A 24,610-nucleotide genomic window follows, 5' to 3' on the forward strand; every position below is an offset into this window, starting at 1 on the left:
TATCGAGGATTTTAATGTGAAAATGCCAGGGTTTTTTACATGCACTATTTGTCACATTCCGCACAATCCCTGTGAATACCCATCAAACCCACTTGTAAAGTAATATTTAGATCACATGAATAAATGACAGGTGTCACTAATACACAATGAATGGCTGTCGCGGTACTCGCCACTGAATGCAAGATTTAGTACGGCTGGACTGTGAGGATGTGACATCATTAGTTGTTTGCTGTCATGAGCGATCTGCCCGTCTGGGGCCCAATACGCGTGTTCATTCTGCTATAAATGCCCAATTTAGCAATGGCTCCCTGGCAAAGTTCACAAGGGCATCTCCAACTCGTTTGAAACTTGGTTTAAAAGCCTATGAAGCTTTCACTAATGGTACTGTGCGAAGCTGTTTACACTGCTTCGTTTAGCACACATGTTCTTGTGAAAAAGTGGAAAGTATAGCTATCTTTAGTTGAACATCCAAGGTTAGCCCCTATAATCACGGTTGACTGTATTTGCAACGTATGTACACAAGACAGTCCAGAATAAGCACATGCCTACTTTGTTTGAGCTACTGTGTGTGTGTTTGCATGATTGTCACCCTCTTAGTCCACACCTAAGGAGTGCATTTGTAGCCGGCCCTGCGTTGCTGGCTGCAGTTGCTGATGTCCTCACTGCACGAGGGCCTTTAGCTCAGGATGACCTGCTATTACCAGTGGGCGGAGTCCGCTCCAAACACAATAATAGCCAATGACAACAGTTGGAGAAAGTGCTCATAGCCTTGCAGTGAGCATTGTTCGCGTGAAATGCGTTGTGTAGGAAAGCTGGGAGAGCAACAGCAAGGTTTGTAATAGTGTCTAAGACCCTCTGCTGGCCCGCTGTTTCCAGTGGTCTGCCAACATTCCAATGTTATAATTAACTCTTGATCCAAGGGTTCCACGTGGGCGTTGTGGGGCCTACAGAGCTGTTAAAGCGTCACGTGCAGCAGGGCAATTCAACAGGGTTTATGGTGCTATAACATCTGATAACGCCTGTGGGCAGGCGCTATAAAACTTATATAACGCCCCTCACTTATGGATTAAAAAGAAAAAAGGAAACTAAAGGGCATATATGTTGGATGCAAGTGATGCATGTATATGGCTATATAACAGGTGGGTAAGTATTATTTACTTGCTGGGACCAACACTCCTTCTACTTGGGGGAGTTACATTAACATGGAAACGCAGGGCCTGTTCACAGTGTTTGGATCTGAGTAGGCAATCATGGGTGGGTTCGGCTGCATTTCCGTTAGCCTTGGAATGTGACATGCTGCACATTCTGTGGGCTACAACTTTTCATATTGCCCGCATATTGTCAATCTGAAAACAGCACATCACTTTCCAGGGATATAATACGTCTTGTCATAAATAGCAATTAACAGTGTGGTGTGTATGCGAGAACATGAGTCGGTCATTAAGGCAAAGGGAAATTGAGTAGTGTCCCTGAAGCGGCAGCACGTGCAATTCGCGCTCTAAAGTCAAGAAAGACGTTTACCAGAACACACTCTGAAGAAGCTGAACAAGCAGGCTCATACTTTAGCCTTGGAGTTCCTGGAGGGTGGCATTATCGGGCATTAGATGCCTGGAAAGACTGACTTCATATCCGGAGGGGAGCAAAGAAGTTAGGGAGGGCTTTCTGGCGCACCTAATGCCAGATAATGCCACCCCCAGAGGTGCTAAGTCTCTAATCACCTGTGAGGGAGCAGGTTGTTCCCATGGTATGACCTTTACCATGCTCGGCGACATTGGCAAGATGCTTGACATTGTTGTTGCTTACCTTTCGCACTGTGGTGACATGTAGGCGGGAGATGCACAAGGAAGGTGTGCAGCGAAACATGTCATGTCGCCAACTGCCGATGCGCACAGGATGGGGAATAGCAAGATGGGTGCTGGAGAACGAAAGGCTTGCGCCCAGCTGACAATGCCGGGTGCAGAGGGAGGCAGTGGCAGAGTAAGAAGTCTGGAAAAGAATGTGCAGTGCTTGCAGCCTGAAGGAAGGATACATTCCGGGAATACTGGCATTGATGCATAGAATTCCTGCATCCTGATTGGCCAGTATGAAAAGGATGCTACTAAAACAGAACCCATAGATACAATCTCAGTAAATTAATAGGGTCTCACTTTATGAGCAAAATATCGTTTTATGCGCCAAACTATCACACCGTTATACATTAGGGAAATGAGGGATCATAAAAGCTATCCGATTTGAATACCTGTGAATGTTTTTAAAACAAAGGAGAACACAAAGTTCATCCGTATCTCACTCATCAAGAAATAGAAATACCAGTTGAGCATGGATTGTCGTCCAAAGCTAGGACTGCCAGTGTTCTGTGACAGATGGACTGGCTTCCACATGAAGAGAGGACTCACTTCAGTTTGGCTAGTCTCCTTCGCGAGATGATCCACTCAAAAAACTCAGCCTATCTGAGAAATTAAATTCCTATACAATTAGTATTTGTATTTGGGGTTTTATATGCGCACATCTAGCTAGGATGAAGCAGAGTGTTGCATATGCCATTTAGGGTCACACATGAGTTACACTGGATTGGTTACAAGAGGTGCCATGGGATGTTTGGCCATGGGGATGGGTTGTCATGCGGGAACACAAGTAACCTACGTAGCACCTAGGCATTGACTGAGCGATAAGGGCTTGAGTTCCTTTCTAAACTGCAAGAGAATTGCCACAATCCGAATTGCCACCAAGATGGTGTTTCAGTAGGCAAGGGCATAGAGAAGACTTCTTAGCTGCTTTTTTCTTTGCACCCCAGTTTCTTCTCAAGCCTAGCAAGGGTCTAACACCTGGAGGAGCTACCTGCACTACAGAGGTTTACAGGTAGGTAGGCTTAGGTAGGCTGCTGTGCGAGCAGTGGTTACTTTATAGTTCATGCAGGTGGTCTTAGAAAGTATTCTGTCTGGGATTTGAACTAATGCAGCTCCCTTAGAGTGGGAGAAATTTGGTTACATTTCTTGTTCCCCTTTATGAGTTATGCCGCGTGATGTTAGGAGGCTCTTAGCGGCAAAAGGTGTATCACTAGAATGCTGGTGAAGATGGTGTTTCACCAATGGTGTGTATGATTACTAGGGCTTGGGCTGTGTCTACACAGTTCTTCTGTGAAAGGATGGTTTTTATCTTATTGAGAAGGGGTAGGTGGTACCAGATGTGCTGGGCCTTTTTGCTGATATGTTGTTGGAAGAAGAGAGTGTCTTCTATTGTGAACTTAAGTGATTTGGAATTTAGTGTCAGGTGAGATCTGAAATAATCAAAGAAAATCTTGTTATTCCACCATGATCCCGCATTCTACTAAAATGGCTGATGTAGTGGGATACATTCTGTCTTTGTGGGACTGAGCATCAGGGATGTGCTTGTCATGTCATCAGGCCTAGTGCAACAGTCGCTTGTTTTGTTCCTCCCCTCCCTTTCTGCACTCCACTCCCTCACCTTTTGTTTTTCTCCAGCTCTACCAGAAATATCATCAGGCCTAGTATGGTAGTCGCCTCTCTGTTCCATTTCCTTCCCACTCTCCCCCTCCCTTCCTTATCTATATCTTACCATTTGCACTATCTGAAATGTCATCAGGCCGAGTACGATAGTTAATTTCACATCCTTACTGTTCATGGCCTGTAAGAATGTCATTGTCATTGATAAAAAATAATAAACAAATTGTATTTTCTGTTGTTCCCTCCCTTGCCTTGAAGCACTTTGAAACACATTGTATATAGGCGCTATATAAATAAACTATCATAACATATCATATCATATCATTTCATATTTATTTTTGGCTGGTGGTCAGGCAATTTCTCAGGCATGAGATGACACTGACTTTCAGGTACAATTGGATATTGTCCATGTACAGGTGGAGTGTTTGTGAATTTCATTGAGAAGTGATCCCAATGGCTTCACGTATATTGTTGAAGATCACCGGGGAGTGTATTGAGCCATGTGGGACTTTGCAGCTGACCTGGTGGTGCCGTTGACCTTTGTCCGAGAAGCTCATTCTGTTCGTAAGTAGGAGGATTAGTCTCAGGTGGTCGAAAGTTTCAAATACTGCAGATAGATCAAGGAGGATCACGAGGCATAATTTGCCTTTGTTCATGCTTTGAAGACCATCATCCATGATCTGGATGGTGGCTGTTTCGGTGCTACATTTTGGTCTGACCCCAGATTGAGAGCAGGCCGTGTTGGTAACTCCGATCATGGAGTTGGTTGGTAACTGCCTCTCAATGATTTTGCCAATGACCTGGAGGCTGGTGATTGGTAGTTTGTGAGATTGTCTGGATCAGAGGTGGAATTTTCAATTAACGTGTTTAAAACCTGTATTTGGGGTGATTGGGAAGAAGCATTTACTATTTAGGGGAGTTATCATGGCAACCCCCTTGTTCTGCTTTACCATTGCAGTGGGGAGGGAGTCAGATTTGTATACATTTGGTTTAAATGAGAGGAAGGTTTCAGGAAAATTCTTGTGTGTAGTGTGAATGAAGGCAGTTCAGATTTGTTGTATGTTATGTGAGTCCGAGAACGGAGATGCAACCAATTTTGTAATATGGATCTTTTGTAGTATGCTATATATTTTGATAATACAAATGCTGTTAATAGCAATGCATTTCTCTGTAGGCGTATGGATTACTCTTTCAGGCAGTGGGTATGAGCAGGGTTCGGCTGCAGTGAAGGAAGCTTTCATTTGTTTGGCAGCACCTGAGATGGTTGATGAGTGATATGTGTTTTTGGCTTCAATGATGATATGCTGCCGTGTAATGCATGAGGCCTTGAGGGTCAGGAGATTTTTGTTCCACTGCATTTTATGCCATCATTTTTTGATCGACCGGATGTTACAACTTTTTGGGGTTAGCTTGTCAGTGTACCAGGGTGTACAGAATGTACCTCTGATATAAAGCCATTTCAAGGGGGATGTCTGTCACCCAGTTCCATAATGGTTTGGTTGAGATTTGAAAAGACAGCATTAGCATCTGGGCGGGGGAGCTAACCAATCAGGTTGCTTGGATCACAGGCCGAATCCCGTGATCCAAGCCCACGTTCCAAGCAGCTTGAAATCTGCTTCCTTTCCCGCCATCTTCCTCCATCCCTCCTCTCCCCTCCAGTCACCATTTCCTCCGCCCCGCCCATATAACCCAGTCACCGTCATTCTTTTGGCAGCAGTGCATACTGCCTCTTCCGCTCTCTCCTCCTTCCTGAGCTGCCATAGAAATGGAAGAGGGGCTCTGCATGGAGCCCGAAAGGCGTCCCGTTTATTCAAACAGAATACATTGCTATCAATCAAGAAACCCGCGGTGCTAATGGCAATAATACCCAATCTGGCCCGTAGGATCATGTGTTAATGGTGCCGGGGGTCGCCCTTGTGCTATAACTTGGCCCACCGGATCGGGTGTTAGTTTCATATTGACGTTGTGGCTTGTGGGATTGGTTAAAGTTGCTAACTTGTGTTCCAATACTTTCAAGGGGAATTTATGCATACGCCCTTTTGGCTGTTTTGGAGGTCCTGGGAATAGGTTAAGTGCTCTTTCTCTCTAAGGCTGGTCACTGCTATATTTCTGCTATATGTAAGCTTTTCTCAAATAACTCTACATATGAGGACCACACAAAATAAATGTTTAAAAAGAAAAGAACCAGTCAGTGAACTGGCAAATTGAGCCATGGGTCATTAATCAGGTGCTCCAGTTGTGCATGTAGTGGTAGGAGTAAATAAATATTGTTTGAGAAAATGTGGAAATCAGTTTGACAATATCAGATTTGGCATGTTTTAAATGATCTATTCAGTTTTCCGTTGTCCGTTGTTTGTCAATGAGGCATCTTGAGATTAAGTAATCATTTTGGCAGGATCATCCTAGGGAATGCAGTGCACCCAATGATCTCTCTCCCTAAAAAATCACCCAAAAATCACCCAAGTGAAACAAGCACAGAGAATGCACTTTTTCACTTGCATGCAACAAAGAGACGCTGTATTCACAAAGGTGAACTGAAATGTTCCCAGGGGCCATACACCAGCACAGATGGTGGCATGGTGCACTAGCCAGCCTTGCTCAACACGAATGCTTAATCGGCTCCCAGTCCACACATATGTGTGCTGTGAACGTATTTCACCATGATCAACCCTTACGCGGCTTGTCATTGTGAAATGCAAAAAAAAGACAAAATAATTACTTCTATCCCTGTTTAAGGGCTATCACGCAAGTGGAACAGCCATAGTTTATACCACGACTTTGCTGCTTAAAAGTCATGCACTGAAGTGTTCAACACTCTCATTCTTTGCATTGCCCATATGCCCGCCCTGGTTCAAACAGGAACCGGAGGATGCTTTTCATTTTCACTGATTTCAAAGCGCATCCACTGTGTGAAATGAACGGCTCTTTTGAAACGCAGGAAAAGACCCCCATCACTCCCTGGTTTGTGAAGTTGTGCACAAGAGGTTGAGGAAAAGGTGCAATTGAACACGTGTATAATGCACCTATTCTGATCCTTCTTGTGAATTGGGCACGTTTTAATGTAAATTCAGGGGATGCACTAGCACATCCCTTCACTTGCATGAAAGAACGTTTGGGGAATTGTGCGCATGTCCCGTGGATGGTTTAAGCCCAATGGAAAGCTTGAATGCGTGTGTCCTTTCATTGTCTTTCTTTTTCTTTTTATTGCAGCTACAGAAGCTGAAGAGGTCCCTTTCCTTCAAAACCAAAAGTATGCGGAGCAAAAGCGCTGATAACTTCTTCCAGAGCAATAACACGGATGTGAAGCTTCAGGTGGATTTGCTGTCCAAAGTGTGCATTAGTACCAGCCAGCTCAAAATCTCAGAGAGCCAGAACTCTACCCCAACTAAATGCCCGAGCCCAGTCCCGCAGCTGCCGCCCGACAGCAAGGGGCACGCTTTCCAGGAGCACATCTTCAAGAAGCCCACCTTCTGCGACTCGTGCAACCACATGATTGTCGGTAAGCGCCGGAAGTACCTCTTCGATTTTCATGACTGCTATTTCTACTGAAGACCTTACTGGGTCAGCTGTCTGTTCGCCATGGTTGATTCTAAAACTAGGGTTGGCATTGAAAGGTTAGACTGTATTTCACGGAGAGTGAGTGCTTTACTTGTTGGCAGACATTGCATCTAAGTCTGGCAACAGCTGTTGGTTTGGAAAATGCATTTGACCGCTTCAATTGGGACATATCTTGGAAGTGAGTCTGGTGCAGGACGTGAGGAAATCCCTTTAACTCTAAAATACAGCCATTGCATGCTCTGATGTACCCAAGTCCTGGTTATATATAAAGAGAGAGTTTGGGACTCTTAGTCAGTGCACAGAGAACTACTTGGCAAGTTTGTCAAATGTCTCCTTTGATGGTTCCTCATTGTATTGGGAAGCCATTAAGCTTAGACCATTGGATGGAACTTCACACTTTACAATGTACAACTAAGAACACAAGAGTGCACTATACACGGAAGACACATTTGTTTTAACCTGAACCCTCGTAACATTTTTCCTGAAATATTTCAAAGTTGCACTCATTTTGCTGAAAAATGCGTTTATTCTATTAACCATTCTCACGCTGAAATTCAGGTTTATAATTAGACAACACAGTAAAACATAATATTTGGATTTTATAACTACATACCATCTCACAAACATATGTCACAGAAATGACCTCACATTAATACAAGAAATGAGTAGACTGCTAAGTATTTGATCCTTCCATTATCTGTAGAGGCTTCAATTGGTCACATCCAAATGATGATTTTTGACGAACTTACCATTCCTTTTCACACCTGCTTTAATGCACGTTCCATCAAACATTTTAATGAATTAGATCTTCAACTGGAACTCGTCTTAGGTAAAAAGAAAATCCCACGAGTGTCAAGTAGGAAAAGTAGACAAGTTCTGGATAAAGAGGTCTTTTGGTCCCCAGATTTGGGGAAATGTTATAGGGCAACTCTGTTCTGTTGTATTCAGTCTTGGATCGGGCCTCGTATATACATTTGATACATTTGGGGATCTTGACGCTGGATACAGGAGTCCACACACTGCATGCATACCGATATATATGAAAAAAACTAAATACATTTTTTAAGAAAAAAAGCAGGTTGGAGCAGTTTATGAATATAGTGCTTGGTGTTATGGGACTCTACGCTGGAGCAGTAAACACCCGTTGGGATATCAAGCTACATCACATGGCTTTTTTCCCCCCTTTCAGAATTTGAGAGAGAAAGATGGGCAAGTCTAAATTAGTTTGATCAATTATTTGATAATGAGCAGAACTTTGCAATTAAGACAATGCAGACACATGTACAGTGTGAGATCACTTATTTGTCGTTATTTTTTTAGCTCGGCTCCTACTGTTAGAAAATGCTACAGATGTTGATACTGTAACTCACAGGGGTGTATGATGTAACAAACCCTGTGTCAAAAATCATCTACAAAGAAACTGATAACCCAAGATATCAGGCAGCTATTAGTAGCTATTAACATCATATTTAATAAGTGTAATAAAAATGGGACGTTTAGCTGTTCACAATGTTGATCTGAACAACACATACGTTTGCAACACTTGATCAACTTTAGATTCCAGGGAATAATATAGCTCTAGTTTGTTTGCAACATAGTCATAGACACAAAGTGGCCTAATAAGGAACCACTTAACCCAATTTTCTGGTTCTTTTGCACGTGGGGTGCCTGCTATGTGAGGTTTTTCAAATACTTTTTAGTGCACAGATCGCAACTTTTTTGGTGCAGCTTGGATTTACCTCTGACATTGTGGGTCGATCATTCCAAAAATATTTGAAAGGCTGCCCAAAACCATGAGTTGTTCAACAATGCGCACATGCTGATGACGTAATTCCGCCACTCTTTTAAGGAAGCATCAATATGTGTATTTTATACATATCCCTGCTTAGGGAAAGCTCCCAGCACAGACTCTGATGGTGGTACTGTAGGCCACGCCCTGTTTTTTCAAATTCGCCCGCCCCGCAGGGTGAAGCCCAGGGGGAAAGGACATGGGTGTTGGGCCCACTTTGCTCCCGCACTTCCACAGCCCGTGGGCTCATAGCACTGACCTTGCCGGTGGCGTGGAGGGCATGCCCGCTTTTGCCTCTTGCACTTCCATTTAGCCAGGGGGCTCATATCACAGACTCTGACAGCAATGCTGTAGGCCACACTCCCTTTTGTTCAAATGTTCCCGGCCCGCCCTGCAGGGTGAAGCCTGTGGGGAAAGGGCGCAGGTGTTGGGCCCATTTTTCTCCTGCACATCTAATGAGCCAGGGGGCTCATAGCACAAACCTTGATGGCAGTGTGGAGGCCACATCCCCTTTTGCCTCCCGCACTTCCATTGAGCCAGGGAGCTCACAGCATGGACTCTAATGGAGGCACTGGAGGCCACACCCCCTTTTGTTCAAATTCTCCCAGCCCACCCTGCAGGGTGAAACCCGTGGGGAAAGGGTGCAGGTCTTGTGCTCACGCTGGTTGTTAGGCAACCACAGGAGGAAGGCGGTGGATCCAGCACAGGGTTGTACCAACATGCAAGTTTACTAGGTAAGCGACTGAGAACCAGGTGAGAGAGATCTACAATGTTTGTGACTGTTTTGTCTTATACGTTAACTAGCCCTCTTCCACAAAGCAAGAGCCACCAAAGCGCACAAAATACTAACTGTAAAGCACCAGTTAGTAGCGGGTACCTGCTGCACTAGGCTTTGATATAGGCACTAACAGGAGACAGCTCCACAGTCCTATAGGAATCATTAGAGAGGCATACAGCTTAATCAAAGAAATCAACTAGTTTCTCGGGACCAATCACAACTCTTGGGAGATTAAACATCCGGACCAGACGATAAGGCAAGGGACCATCCACATTTCAGCAGCAACAGCAGATCAGCAATCTGTAGCTCTGAGTATTCGGAAAAAAGACAGTTATGTGAATAACGTCACGGCTGAGATCAATAAGGTGGCGGTTCAGTGCCGTGTCAGCTCAGCACCTTAGATGGATGAAATCTATGAGCGAAGAAAATTGAGGGTGGTAAAAGTGCAACCCCAGTGCTGTCAACTATTGAGGCCTTGGCTAGCAATAATCTTCCAGCATTGAGTAGCACTGCCCCTGATAACTTGTTAATTGGAGCTGGCCTGGGCAAGGACATCCTAGTGCCTGCTGTCATGTGGGTACCCACAGGACAAAACCCTTCACCTCTAGATCTGCCAAACTGGCCACAAGGCAGTCGGGGGGAGCGGGTGGCGAGCCACTAGGACTAGAAGCACGAGAGCCAGGACCTTGAATTGGATCCCAGATTGATGGCCTCAGTCCCAGATTTGAATAGTCTCCCAGTATCCATGGCAATTAATAATGCAATAAATATTGAGGGGGGACGGCATCAATGTGTGCGTTCCCTCTCATACCCGCCCTCCCCCCATGAGTCCTCTGGGTCCTAGGAGTCCTATGAGCCCACCTCCAAGTATGACTGAACAGGATATGCGTGATGGGATTGGTTCCCGACTGAGCCCCCAGCTGGGGCCCATCACTCCCTATCCACTGACTCTACATAGTCCCCCTCTCTCGCATATCTCTGACCCTGTTGAGAAGAAGGCACCTATGGTTAGCAAATGCAAATGTAGCCAAGCTATGTCCAAGATAGCGAACCTAAAGAAACTGATTCGTGTTCTTGTGAAAATCCATGTGAGAGAGGGAGACATGGGGGACCATTAGTAGGGATGGAGGGAACCGTAAGCCACTGGAGGCAGTAGCCGACTACAACCATGTTGCCCTCCCCCACCCCATAATAAGAAGTGCACCAGCAAGGATCGATCAGAGCCCACTTCCACACCTGCAGAGAGCAGTGACTTCAAAAGTGCCCCGGATCACAAAGTGCCCCATTCCCCCAACTACTTGGACCCCCCCACACTTCCATCTCAGGAACAAGGAACCATGTAGTGCTCCTGTTCGAGCAGCCTGTAGTCAGTTGTCTAGACCAAGTGCTCAGCACCAATGTAACGGTTGAGAAGCAAGCTGGTATGTCTGACCATGTAGCATGGAGCCCTGCTCCGCATGGTGTCTCCCCTAGGGCGCCTACATCACGGCTCAGGTACGGTATGATAAGCATCAAAGTGAGGGGGCTTATATTGGGAGCATAGTCTTTCTCCGTAAGGTACCCAAACTGACCCTAAATCATCGGGAAACTAGGCAGGGGCCATTGGCTGCGCAGTGTGCATATGCCTCTCCTTAATTGGAGAGGACATTGCAAAGTGCAACAGACTATTTTTAGAAATGTTTTAATGAATGGTCAAAATATCACATTCCACATGATTAGCATAATAGAATGAGAATGTTGTACAATGTCTTTACTTCCATTGAGATGGTACTTCCAGTTTAGACTACAACAAAAAGCATGATAGAATAACTGTGATTTGGTAAACACTCAGGTGTAGACTATTTAGCCAAATAGTATAATGGTAATGTTGAATTCTAGCATAGACCATAACTTGGTTCAAAAGGTGGAATATGTCATTGCATTTTTTCTGAAGTATATAAAGCAGTTTTTTTTGCATTCCTTTGATGTGTCTTCTGTCGATTAGCTTGGACTCTTATTAAATGTACATGTGTGGTTCGTGCTCAGATATTGCACTCATTGTTAGAAAATGTAATCTACTACTGATGAAAACTTACCGTTTAATGTCATTTCAAACTGCTAGTTTGAAAAAGTAATAGCTGAGTAAAGAAACGTAGTGTTTACTAAGTAAACATTGGCACCCACTAAATGCATGTTTGGATTAACTATACCAATAGTGGACTTAGTTCTGCCATACACTTGGTACATGTTGTCAAAACATTCTTAGTATTCATCGTCTGTGCCATTCCGGAATCAACTATTTTGTTGGTATAACATCACCAGAATTGAATTCTGGGTCTACCGTCTGCACGTTGCAATACATATGTAGACTCAAATCAATACATACAGTTATTGACGTAGGCTGGTGCTAAGGTCAAGCCCTTAGAGGGTAAACACATCTTCACGTGTTGGGAGAAGCCATCTAAAGCTTCTATCCTTTTTATATGTTCAATTGCTATATGTTATGTTATTTTATGTTATGTTGTGTTGTTTGGTCTACAAGATTGTTGCGTGAGTTTTTTGTATATTTTAGTCAAGGTATGAAACACAAAACCTGATTACAAGTTTGGCAGTAGTGATAAAACGCCATATAATTGGGCCTCATTACACGGTAGGCGGTAGGGGTTTACCGGTACCGGTAAGGGCACCGGTACCGGTAAACCCTTACCGCCTTACTACGAGTTCTCTTTGCGGGACCCGACTTTAACGGCTGGTTTTACCAGCCGTTAAAGTAGGGTGCCGCAAAGGGACTTCAGACCTAATTACGGTACCGCAATTTGCTGTACCGTAATTAGCACCTTCCCCATTCCCATTATGCCCTATGGGGGCAAAAATGGGAATGGGGAAGAGCCTTGGTGAATGGGGAATTACTGCCCCCGCTCACCTTGGAGTAGGACGGTAATTCCGCCATCCACCAAGGCGGACACGGTAAAATACTGAGCTAACTAATGAGGCCCAATTACTGTTATCTGGTTTTCCAGCTGCTTTTGTGTGGTAGATTTTTCCACCACATAAAAGCACTACCGCTTGTGATACTTACCAGGTGCATTATTACTGGACCTCCACGGAGTACTAGAGCACTCGAAAATGGGGAATAATGGTGTGATGTGCACGACTCATGATCATGTGCACCTACCGGGCCACTGTATGCAGTAAGGGTTAGCAAGTTTGGGGGTATTACCAGCTGTAATATCTCCAAACTCATAATTAGGCCCAGAGGATCATGGATCTCTGTTAATGGCATGAAGCACTTCAGAGATTCTATTTTTAAGTGAACCCTCTTTTCTTTTTTGGGGGTTTTATTTCAAGTGTAAAATCCACTCATCACCAAATATGAAAGCACACAATGTCAATGTCTTTGTATGCTTTCATGTACGTAAATGCTCCATCCGATATCATTGAACACATTTGTTAAAAAGCTGATCTCTTATTATGTTACATTTCTTCAACGTGTATCCTTAAAAGATGCAGTGTTGTACAAACCATGCCTATGTCACTTAAGTGTTTAAATAAGTATCTGAAGACTAGCTGAGAATGTTTTTGATGGTCTTGACTGGTCTTCTCCCATTCTTTACTCTGTCTTCTGTGATGTCTCACATGCGTGCCATATTAGAGCGTGTGGATAGGTCCGCTCTTAACTGCTCGGCTCTGCCATGGAGCCAGTCTGCACGTCACAGGTTTGAATCCTGGAAGGGCCAGCATAGCCTTTCATCTGCCATGGATTGATAATTAGTACCCGGCGCATCAATGCCACCCGATACACTTAATGTGGATTGGCTCGATTCCAAGCCATACCACAGTGTAATCCTGTGTATGCTTTTGCGTGCATCGTGCGGGGTCGAGTGAAGCTTCCTCACTCACCTCTCCATTCATTACTATGGATCAACAGGGCCCAAATCGGCACCCTGTTGATCCATAGTAATGAAGCAGTATGCGCGTTCTAGTCTTTCTAGAACGAACGCGTACTGCAGCGCCGCTTTTTTCAACTAGCAAAACAAAAGCCGATTGAAAAAAGTAACAATGACACTTATCCCGAGGCTAAAAACCCCAGAATACTAATGGCAATAAGCCCCTCGATGGCGGGCCATTACCTTCTAATCCTAATGCCGCCGGGGCCTCCGTTATAACTATGGGCCCCGGGGGCATTACCCTAGGCGGTAATGGCCTGCCGGCTCGGGGCTTATTGCCACAGTAAAATACCTTTGCATTTGTTAAGGAGCATCTATTTTTACATCACTTAGAAGTTAGAGGAAGCCAGTATAAACCTTATGTAAAACAGGCTGTCATTAGAATTATTACATTAATGTTACTGGCAGAAAGCTTTCTTTTTCATCCAAAATGTGCTTTCGTGACATTCAAATATCTCTTACTTTATAGCTAGTTTACCTGGCTGGACTCCTTTCTGTTGAAGCCGGTTTAATGATTGTTTCTACTATAGTTTCTCCTATTGCATGTCTAGAAATGTTAGCTTATTTTTCAAACATACCTGTAATGCACTTTTGGGCTAATTCCCAAAGGTGTGCACGAGATCCATCAGGAGATGCCCCTGAATATCTTGCATTTGCACCTGTTCTATTATACCTCGTTCCTAAAGGGTTAAACTGCAGCAAATGCAGAGATGCCTGGAGCATTGGCAAGATGCCCTTCTCAAATCATTTGAGATTGCATTTGCACATGTGTCTCCAGATTTGCTCCAGCTTTAGGCTTTGAGAATCAGGTATAAGGTAGCAGGGAATCTCCCGATTTGCACCAGTGTAAAGCTTTTTGAACGGGGCTCGCCGACTTCCCTCTAAACTGCGATTACCAAATCAATAATCCCAAACCCCTTTCTTAAAATGTGAAGATTTAGTTACACCAAGCTTCATTTCAGGATGTATTGTTTTCCATAAAAACAGCGTGGTTTGGTTGAGGTTTCATAATACTTTCATACCCACAAGGTACCGATTGCTTAGTGTTTGCTGTTTTTACAGACTGTATATTTTCTTAGTAACTTGTGCCTGTCTATGCGCAATTTAAGAAATGGAGTTATACTGACATCCATGCATTTGATGCACTTAACTGTGTCACAAGCATAAGCCTGCTGCTAGAAGGCTACAAACATGGTACCCTGTGACATGGCTGATGCTAGAAAACTGACCATAGACAATGTTGAACTTAAAATGTTGAATGCCCATTTTGTAGGGTCAGAAAATAGGTAGTTTGTTTATGTTTATGTTTATTATTTCTATAGCACTCCGGACCCAAGAGTATAGGGCGCTTAGTACAGGTTACAGGCATAGTACATAGAATCACAGTAATATTACGGCAGCAAGTATATACAACATATACAGACAATGGATGTGATGGCCACCCATGATGACAAAATAGGACATGTGCAATATGTACAGTTTATAGCCGAGTCTAACTTAAGGTTGACTTTTTGTCAGGAGCCACCCAATGGCATGTTTCCTGAACGACTGGAAGGATTTGGACCCCTTAATATTCAGAGGCAAGGTATTCCAGAGTTGGGTGGCGAGGACAGTAAAGCTTGAGCCACCGGCTCTTTTAGAGGCAAATCTGGGTACTGTAAGACATAGGGTATTGATCGATCTCGTGGTTCTAATGGATGTTCTCATGGTGAATTTGTTAGTAAGGTAAGGGGGGCTAGATGGTTGAGAGCTTTGTAGGTGAGGCAAAGGGATTAGTTAAGTGGTTAGCGGCATAAATTAGTGGTATGAAGCAGGCAGGGGTGTGAGACCCAGGGCAAGCAGGGGGTATTCCAGTGACTACGCCTAAAAGAAAGGGTAGACCTTTGGTGGTCAACAGGCACGATTCCATTTGTTTGTCAAAAAGGAGTGGCCATAATCACAGGAAACAATGAAAGTCATTTATGCCACATGAGCGCTTCCCGTGATAGTTCGTTTAGTATAACAATTGATTTCCAGTGCTAATATGTTGCTAGTTTTAATGAGGTTTCATTCACTCTTTACATATTCATGTTGTGCTATGTGAAAATACTCACAGTTTGCTGACTCAGAATTGAAATTCTTCAAGTTTAAACTCTTTCTCTGGTTCCATAATATCACTCGAGGATAACAGTTCTTGGCTCTTCTGGAATAAAAGGCAAGGTAATCCAGTACAGAGAAACGACCTTAGAGTTCAGACAAAGATAGATGCTTACATGCGGAAATGGCAAGCTAATGTGTCAGTTAGACATAACTTAAAATATACAGGGAAAAGGGAGCAAAAGAGATAGCAAAACAGTCCAAATGTCCAGTGTGCAATGTGTCTTAAAGCTCTATTGTGAGGCACAGTGATGACTATGGTGGGTATAAAAATCATCAGAACTGTTCCAATAATTTTGAGTTATTTTAATTGAATCAGGGTCAAGGGGAAATTTAAGGATAGTCCTTACTTGGCTGTATTACCTGGTGGCCACAAAAGAAAAGTGAACTTCTGAGCTAGATTGAGCATTTTTAAATAGACAGCACCCAACGCCAATTCCCTGTTATCATATCACGTTCTCATTATGTAGACAACTCAGGGACATGATGGATAAAAGGTCGAGGTGGTAGAGCGTCCAATCATGAGGTAAGATCCTTAGAGCGACTAGGTGCTCTAACATCACCAGTCATTATAAATGAAGGTATTTTACATCACATTTCGTTTGAGAGCTTTCTCGTCCCTATGAGCGTGACATAGGCAGATGCCTTTGAATAAGCTCAACAGGACCTGCAAGTGAAGAACATTTACAAATATTTCTGAAGTCATCTGTAGCCGCAATGACCAGTCACTGGTGGTGAATGGTCTAATTTGGAGCAAATTCATCTGAAAGACTTTGAATCAACTTGAAGGTTCTTAGAACCTTCTTGGAAAACTGCCACATAGCAAATTCCTGTTCAGTATTAATTTCACCACCCACACAGCTGGTGCTATCAGCTCCCTTTCTGTTTTAAACACATCACCTAAAGAGTAACCCATACAGATTCATGTTGTTCTTCCGCTGGTCTCTCCAGAAGGAGATCCCCCAGTGTTTCAGAAGTACCATAAACTAGAGGTAATGAATAGACCCATCCATCTTTACTATACTTGGAGATAAGGGTAGGATGGCCCTAATGACCATCTTAATAACACATCCCAAAGCATTAAGAGCAAACAAAACATGCATCAGCATTCATGCTTCCATTGATTGATAATTCCTTTACACACGATGATGACTTACATAAAGAAACATTTGAAGATGCAATTTTGCTGGTTATACAGGATGTCGAAAATCCAAGTTTACATTACAATGTACTCAAATATGAGTGTCACATGCAGTTAGAGTTTTGCCTCGAGGTCAGAAAAGAGGTGAATGCAAGCTAAAGGTTTGGAGGTTTAGCAGATAGTTATCTTGCATCCTCCTATTCTGTTTAATGTGTTTGTCTTGACATTTCAGTAATGGCTATTACCCTCCTTGTGCCTGCTACAACCATTGTGTTGCTGTTATATTTTTCCGAGGATCAATTCAAGGTTACTGTTTATTCAACTATGCTTCTCACATCCTCACATTGAATGTATGCATGCAGTTTTGATGCGTCCTACTGCTGCCTACTCATTTCGCATAATGTTAGTTTCTATGTGCTCTCTATTTGTAGACTGTATCATGATGTATTAATTCAAGAGTAGCTTTGTTCTCAAAGTATTGCACTAGTGGCTTGTGGAAGAATTAAGTGGGCATCATTATGAGTTTGGAGGTAGCTGTGCCTTAATAAGGGCACAGCTACCGCCAAACTCACTACTGGCACCGGCACCGGCGAATGGGCCATTACAGGCCCATTACGAGTTGAATGGGCTGGTAATTGCCCATTTGCGGGTGCCGTTATGGCCGGGCTCCCGATCCCCATTCTGCCCCATAGGGCAGAATGGGGGTGGGAGCATGGTTGCACCGGCATCGTTTATAAACAGTGCTGGTGCTATCACGAGTTCTGCTCGTGGGTGCCACTCTGCACGCCTGGGGCCTCATTACGAATTTGGAGGTAGCCATGCCCTTAATAAGGGCATGGCTACCCCTAAACCCCGGTCTGGGTTCCCTGAATGGGGAAATACCGGGCCATTCCGACTTAGGAGGGCCCGGTATTTCCCCATTCAAGGAACCCAGACCCGGTACATCCCCATTTCCATTTGAGCCCCCATGGGAATGGGGAGCATGCTAACAACAGGCTCGTTAATGACAGGCCCGTTTTTAGCATGCTGGGCCGCTCGCGGGACCCGCTAAGGAAGTCTGGTAAAACCAAGCATCCTGAGCAGGTCCCGTGAGCTGACCTCGTAATGAGGCGGTAGTGGGTTAACGGCGCCGTTAACCCCCTACCTCCAGCCTCATAATGAGGCCTCTGGTCTGACCATGCATGCAGAGCGGCACCCGCAAGCAGAACTCGTAATGTGGCGGTGTGGTAACAACGGCGCCGGTAGCACTACCGGCACCATTGTTGCCTTACCGCCACATTCATAATGAGTCCCAGTGTGTCCGTAAGTATTCTTTATTTTACAAGCCATTTCGCGTCGCGCTACCCTTGTTTTACAGTGTGGGGACATGTGAATGGAATATGATTGTACAACAAATTTCCTGTAGGCCAACTTTGACTCAAGGCCCGATTATAGTCCATCTTCTATATGAAAAAAGCAGAGTGCCTGTCAGATGCATTGAAGTATTATAGCGATATATGAATTTGAACGTTTCGGCAAAACAATCGCCAGGTTCATTCTCTGCTTATAAATTTAGACATACAACGTATGACAGCTCTACAACATTTGCCCAATGAACAAATTCATCGGAAAATAGCCACCAGTATAAGTTCTGTAACTTTAGTGAAATTCATATCACAAATAATGAATGATCTTGCTGAGAGAGGTGATCAAGTGAGTAGTGCATGTTGCACAGGAGTTCTAGGGACTCCACTTCAGACACGTGATGCCATCTGGACTATCCGCTGCTCAATGGCCAATCTATTCATATAAGAAAGGCAGTGACTATGCTGCCCTGGCACATGCTGTGTGATGGAGAACATCATGATATAATCCCAGAACTTTATTTATTGCAAACCACCTGAGGTGTTAAATGAAGGGTTTGTCCTTACGTTTCCAACACAGGCGCACTGAAATATCCGAGTTGGAGTTAGAGTCGCATTGCTAAATCAGTGGCTCCCCTTAAAGTACTCCCTCCGCCGCTCCCCTCCAAGCATCTCGAGCTGCCCCAGGATCCACACTATGCTTCCTCTTCTCTGCTAGCGCTTGTGTCACGACTCTTGATCCCTGCTGTCTCTTTCATTCCAATTTGTCTCTGCTCTGCCCCTGCTCCACTCTCTGCCCCCTGCATGCAGAGGTGGCAGCTTGTTCTCCACCACCAGACAAACACCACTGGTGTGGGCAAGCTCACTGCTTATGCTTTGATCAAACACTATATTTTGCTTTTGCGTTTGTCACCTCTCTTGCTTCTGCAGATCCGAAGGAGATAGCCATGAAGGGACGTGACCTCTCACCGACCCTTTGGTTAAATAGACCCTATCTAAATAAGGCTTCTTCAACGTATTAGGGTTGAGAAATAACCTCAGACATGTTGCAGACAGTCCCCAGTACTAGCATGTACAGAAGGAGTCTCTCTAGTGCTTGAAACTGCAGTCACAACAGGGGCTTCAAGATGTACATATATACTTCAAGGTTACACCATGTTTGTTTTCCCAAAGTCATCCGATGCTACCTGGCAGACACCCACCTCTCTCCAGTATATGCCACCCCTTGAACTAGGCATGACATGACACCTCAATCCTGCCCTCCATGGAAAGATCATTTTGCTTCTTTAGTAACACGGACAGCACACTAACAGCACACAGACAGCACACTGACAGAAAACAATACCATATGAGGATGTTGTATTTGTGTTTCTGGATGGAACCTTCTTTGCAATGTATTTATTCTGAGAACATCAAGGCTAAAGTAAAGATGGCACAATTTCCATGGGAGTCAAAATCGCATGTGTAAATAAAATAATTCAGGAACCAATATAAAAAATACTAAGGTTTGTGATCTGTATATATACACACCAGACAAAACATTGGAAGGTTTGTACCTCTGCTAATGGGACGTCACTTTTCTTAGACCTAAAAGTGTTCTGATAGGGCACGTGGATTTGCAATCGCAACCCAGGCGTTTGTATATCAATACTGGCTCAAATGTGATTCCTAACTGAACCAAGAGTACCCTGTGAGAAGATGGCGGCCCCTGTATGTTCAGCAAGCATGCTTAGAGAACATGATAATGCTTTAAGCAGTCTCGCATTTGGAAACAGAAACTATGATTAAAGGCACTGATTCGAAAGTGGCTCACAGTCCTCATAACATGTGCTCCCCCAGCTTGGAAATTGATTGATTGATTGATTTATTTATTTATTTATAGAGCGCTTTACACCAAGGCCCTGTACAAAGGAACAACAAGATACAGAATAACAGCAACATTTCACAATTAGAGCAACATTTACATCATGAATCATTCCACAAAACAGTGCAAAGAGCAATTAACTGAGGGGGGGGCTGGAAAGAGAGGGGGTGGGAAAAGGTGGGGGGGGGGAAGAGGAGAGGGCAGAGGGGAAGTTTTCAAGGAGGAGGATGGAGGAGGAAGGATTTAAGGGAAGTGCAAAATGAGGTGAAGGTCGTGGTAGAGCGGATTGTAAGAGGGAGTGAGTTCCAATGCAGAGGTGCAAGGAGTTGGAAGGAGCGGAAGCGGGAAGAGCGCATGGGGAAGGAGGTACAGTGAGAAGGAAATGATCAGCGGAACAAAGGGAGCCGGAGGGGGAGTAGAAGGAGAGAAGGGAGGAGAGATAAGGAGGGGCAAGACATTGGAGGGATTTGAAGACAAGGCAGAGAAAGTAAAATTTAAGCTGTAAGTGGAAAGGTTGCCAGCCAAGGTGAGAGAGTGAGGAAGAAATGGAGTCACGGGAGGAAAGGAGACAAAGGGTACGAACAGCAGAGTGGTATATGGATTTAAGAGGGGAAAGATGAGATACAGGAAGTCCAAAGATTAGAGAAGAGCAGTAGAAGAGGCGGGAAAAGATGAGAGAGGAGATTAGGAGTTTGGTGGCGTGGAATGTGAGGGAGGGGCGGATTTGGCATATATTGAAGAGATGGTATCGGCAGGTGCGGGAGGTGAGAGAAATGTGTTGTGAGAAGGTGAGAGATGAGTCAAAAAGAACGCCTAGATCACGAGCTTGGGAGGAGATAGGGAGATTGGAGGGAGGAAAGTGAATGAAAGGGGGAGAGGAAGAAGGGGGAAGAGAATTGGAAGGGGAGAAAAGGACTTAAATAAATAATTAATTTATTAATTATTATTAATATAATATTATTAATTAATGAATTAATATAAATATGAATTTAGTGTGCTATTTCTCAGCCCGCCCTGCTGTTTGGTGCGGCATTGTTCATCACAAGAGCCTACATTCATTGGGATTATTGCACCGCTGATGAAGGCATTTGACTTCAGGGTGAGACGTAAATACCCCTAAGCCTCTTCTGTATACAAATGCTGTGTTTTAGTGTTAGCAGCATTACCCTAACAGGGTCTTGCATTGTGTTCCCCTGGCACTTAAACATGAATCACAACAATAATGTATCAACATTTTGACAATTAAGTTTACTTCTAAAAAATACAAGGACCAACTTTAAGGTCCTTCAAGATGTCCGAATTGATGTGCATTTTGTATAAGGTTGCCAAGTGGAAGGATGCCTCCTCAGATTCTTACCCTTCGTTTAGGGATGGAGCAGCTAATGGGGTTTCCCTCCCTCTACATATTCCCGTGCTGCTGCCGCTGTCAAGCTCGTGACATTTGGAAGCCAGAAAGGGCAATGGCTTCTATCCTGCGTTGATAAAGATAGAGGCTCCTGCCGTAAATGTCTTTTTAATACGGATAAAGGTCACCCACAGTGAATCCCAGATTGCTGGAAATGATTTGTTTTTGCTGCTATTGTCAGAGAGAATGTCATGTTCTCCTGAAACAGATACGTTCAGAAGATTTACAAACCTAACAACCATTTTGCGCGAAGGTGACATGTGCCCAAACCAGTACCATCCACTGGCACAGGTCTGCACTGACATCTTTCTGAAAGTGAAGAAACATCAGGACCGAAAAGAAGCCTGCAACGGTTATCGTGGATGAAAGCAATGACGGTGTCTGTTCCCTGGTGCTTTCCCCTCATCCGCATGTTTGGCAGAGCCGTAGCCAGCATCGTCTCGCAAGTGGGGCCTGAAGCCAGGGGCGCTGCTAGGGGGGGGCTAAGGGGGCTATAGCCCCTGATCTTTTGGTTGTAGCCCCGGATAGAATCTCAGGAGCTACAGCCAAAAGACTAGCTAGCCCCCAGTCTCAACAGTTCCGACATCAGCTTAGCCCCAGGTCTTTTCCAGACCTAGCAACTCCCCTGCCTGAAGCTAATGTAGTTGAGCCCACCACAGTGACATTAACACTGCAAATGCCCACACAGCTCTGCTGAGTGGGCATTTATCGATTTATTAAGTCGCCGCTTTGCATATTTATTTTTACTCTGCCTTGTAAACCGCAATGAGTGACGTCTTGCTAAGAACAATGGCATGCATGGAGGTTTAAGTGATAAAGATGTATTTAAGGCAGGTTTGTAGCAGAAGTGAATTGCATATAAAAAAAGGTTTTCCACTGACTATCTTTGATATGTGTTACTTGAAAGTTTACCTTTGCTGGAGGAGTGGGTAATATTCGAGGGTCAGAGGTTTTTTTATTAGCTTTTGTTAAAATCTAGTTGTTGATTGTACATAAAAAAAATAATTCATTTTAGACCCTCCTCCCGAAAAAAACAAGTATAGAATAACAGTCACGAACCTTTTAATTCAGATTTCAGACAAAGATAGGAGGAGGTTGGGGTCAAAGTGAGGAGAGTAGGGACAGCACGAAATATTGCCACGGTCCCACTTCTGAGTTGGAATTAAGGTGCCTCGTGCCTCTCCACAACATGGTGTACATGGCAGATTACAGTGACCAGAACACATACATGCAGATGAATCACTTAATGATGTTGATAGGATATTTAATTGTGTGTGAGTTGAAATGTAAGTGTAAAGTGCATGCTGATTCAGGAAAGAATTATCCTTCATGTTTAGCATTAGTGCTAATGTAGTTGAGGAAAGGAATCCATTTTTAAATGTGTGTCTGTAGGGGGAATTGAGAAGAGAAACTTGTTAACTAGCAGTGTATTTATTCAGACATGTCTATGCTGCTGCCCTAGCAATTACATTTTAATTTGCTTACACTACCAAAAGTATGTTAAATCACATAGATAAAATCACTTCAAACGAACGTTGTTAGAAGAGTAAAAGGCTTAATTGTATTAGCGCACAGCAGGGGTGCCATGGGCCTACCTGCCAATGAAGAAGCTCATAAGGTGGCTAAACCTGATGGCATTACCTGCGTTCTGAAATTCCTCGGAAGGGGGAGGCCACCATCTTCCCTGCAGGGTAGACAAGACCTCGTTGTGCCATGCAGCCGTCCTCCTCCCTTCATCCACCTCCCCAACTACTACTCCCATCCCCTCCAAAGCCCACCCCACTTACCTGTGGATCATCAGCTCCAGGACCACTCACTGTTCCAGCTGTTCCCCTCCAATGATCGCCATGGAAAGGGACAAGGGAACACATGTAGTTCCCTTCACCATACATTCATGGTGGCCATGTTGGTGTACAGTGTTTATTTTTTAAGTTGAGAAACAACTGGCATTTCTCAACTTAAAAAACTTAAAACTTGACCGCCCTGCTGAGTACTAATCCTCAGCAAGGGGGCCATAGTACCTCCCGGACAATCAGGAAGCTCAGAAGGTGGGCTACACGTATTGCCTGTGTTTCAAAACTCCGCAGAATGGGGAGGATGACATCTTCCCTGTAGGGTAGGTAAGCCCTGCGTGCCCCGCAACCTCAGCCCTCCCTACTTCCACCTCCCGCAACTACTCCTCTCCCCCTCCAAAGATTTCCCCACTTACCTGTGGCTGATCAACTGCCGGACCACTCACTGTTCCAGCCCTTCTCCGCTAATGGTCAGCATGGAAAGGGAGAAGGAAATTGCATGCTGTTCTGAAAGGTTTTTTTTAAAGTTGAAAATTGGCAACCAAGCAGATTCTCAACTCGGTGGGCAGGCATTATCAGTCAGGTAATGGCCCTGTGCCACCAATCTCCAAATTCTTTGAATTACAACTGTGGGATGTTTCAACCAACTAGTCCAGACCCTGCAACATTACTGTGCATTGCTTGCAGCAGAAACATCAGAATGGCCGCTGGAAAGCATGCTGCTCGCTAAAAATCACCAGAAAGTGCGCAGTAAAAATCTGAACAATAGGCCGCCATCCACTTTTGCCTATGTCAGTGGTAACACAGGAGACCACTGCCAAAACCCATCATTTGGCTGCCCACAGAGCAAAATCATTGCAAAAGAAACACAGAGCTGTTTTAAAAATCCATTTTTCCCTGGCTGTCAAATTTGAAAAAAATCTTGGCTCACAAACCACCCAAAAAGATCCAACCTCCTTGTTGATTGGTGAACATCATTCTACTTCAAGAATCCACATAAATATAATGTCAGCAGGAGTATATGTTATCTGAACAAAGTCCACTTTTGAAGATGGTTGCTGGAATAAATCTGTCAAAAATGGGTGTAATACCGTTACTCACCTCTGTCAGAAGCTGGACATTTTAAAACTTGTCATGTGTAAAGTTGTACTTTGAACTCAAACTATGCCAAAGAAAGACTTGCTATCAGAAGCCTAAGAGGTGGATACAATTCAAAACTATATTCTAAAAAAGCTTGAAGTAAGAAATTGGTTGATGTATTTGTTAAAAATGTCAGTTATATTTTAAGACAAGACAATTTCAGACCTTGGGCCTCATTACACGGTAGGCGGTAAGGGTTAACGGTCACCGGTAAGGGTACCGGTGACCGTTAACCCTTAGCGCCTTATTACGAGGTCCCTTTGCGGGTTGGTA

At 44.1% G+C, this 24,610-nt stretch overlaps 1 protein-coding gene across 1 annotated transcript in view; it reads left to right on the plus strand.

The window, feature by feature from the left end:
• The window catches only part of STAC (SH3 and cysteine rich domain), a 1,207,284-nt gene that overhangs the window by 159,577 nt on the left and 1,023,097 nt on the right, over window positions 1–24,610 (plus strand). The window contains exon 2 of the mRNA XM_069613195.1: window positions 6,675–6,963. Within this exon, the coding sequence (XP_069469296.1) occupies window positions 6,675–6,963 (289 nt within the window). The remainder of the gene's footprint in view (window positions 1–6,674; window positions 6,964–24,610) is intronic.

This window comes from Ambystoma mexicanum, chromosome 5p (genome assembly GCF_040938575.1).
Source record: "Ambystoma mexicanum isolate Mex_15411 chromosome 5p, UKY_AmexF1_1, whole genome shotgun sequence".
NCBI lineage: Eukaryota > Metazoa > Chordata > Amphibia > Caudata > Ambystomatidae > Ambystoma > Ambystoma mexicanum.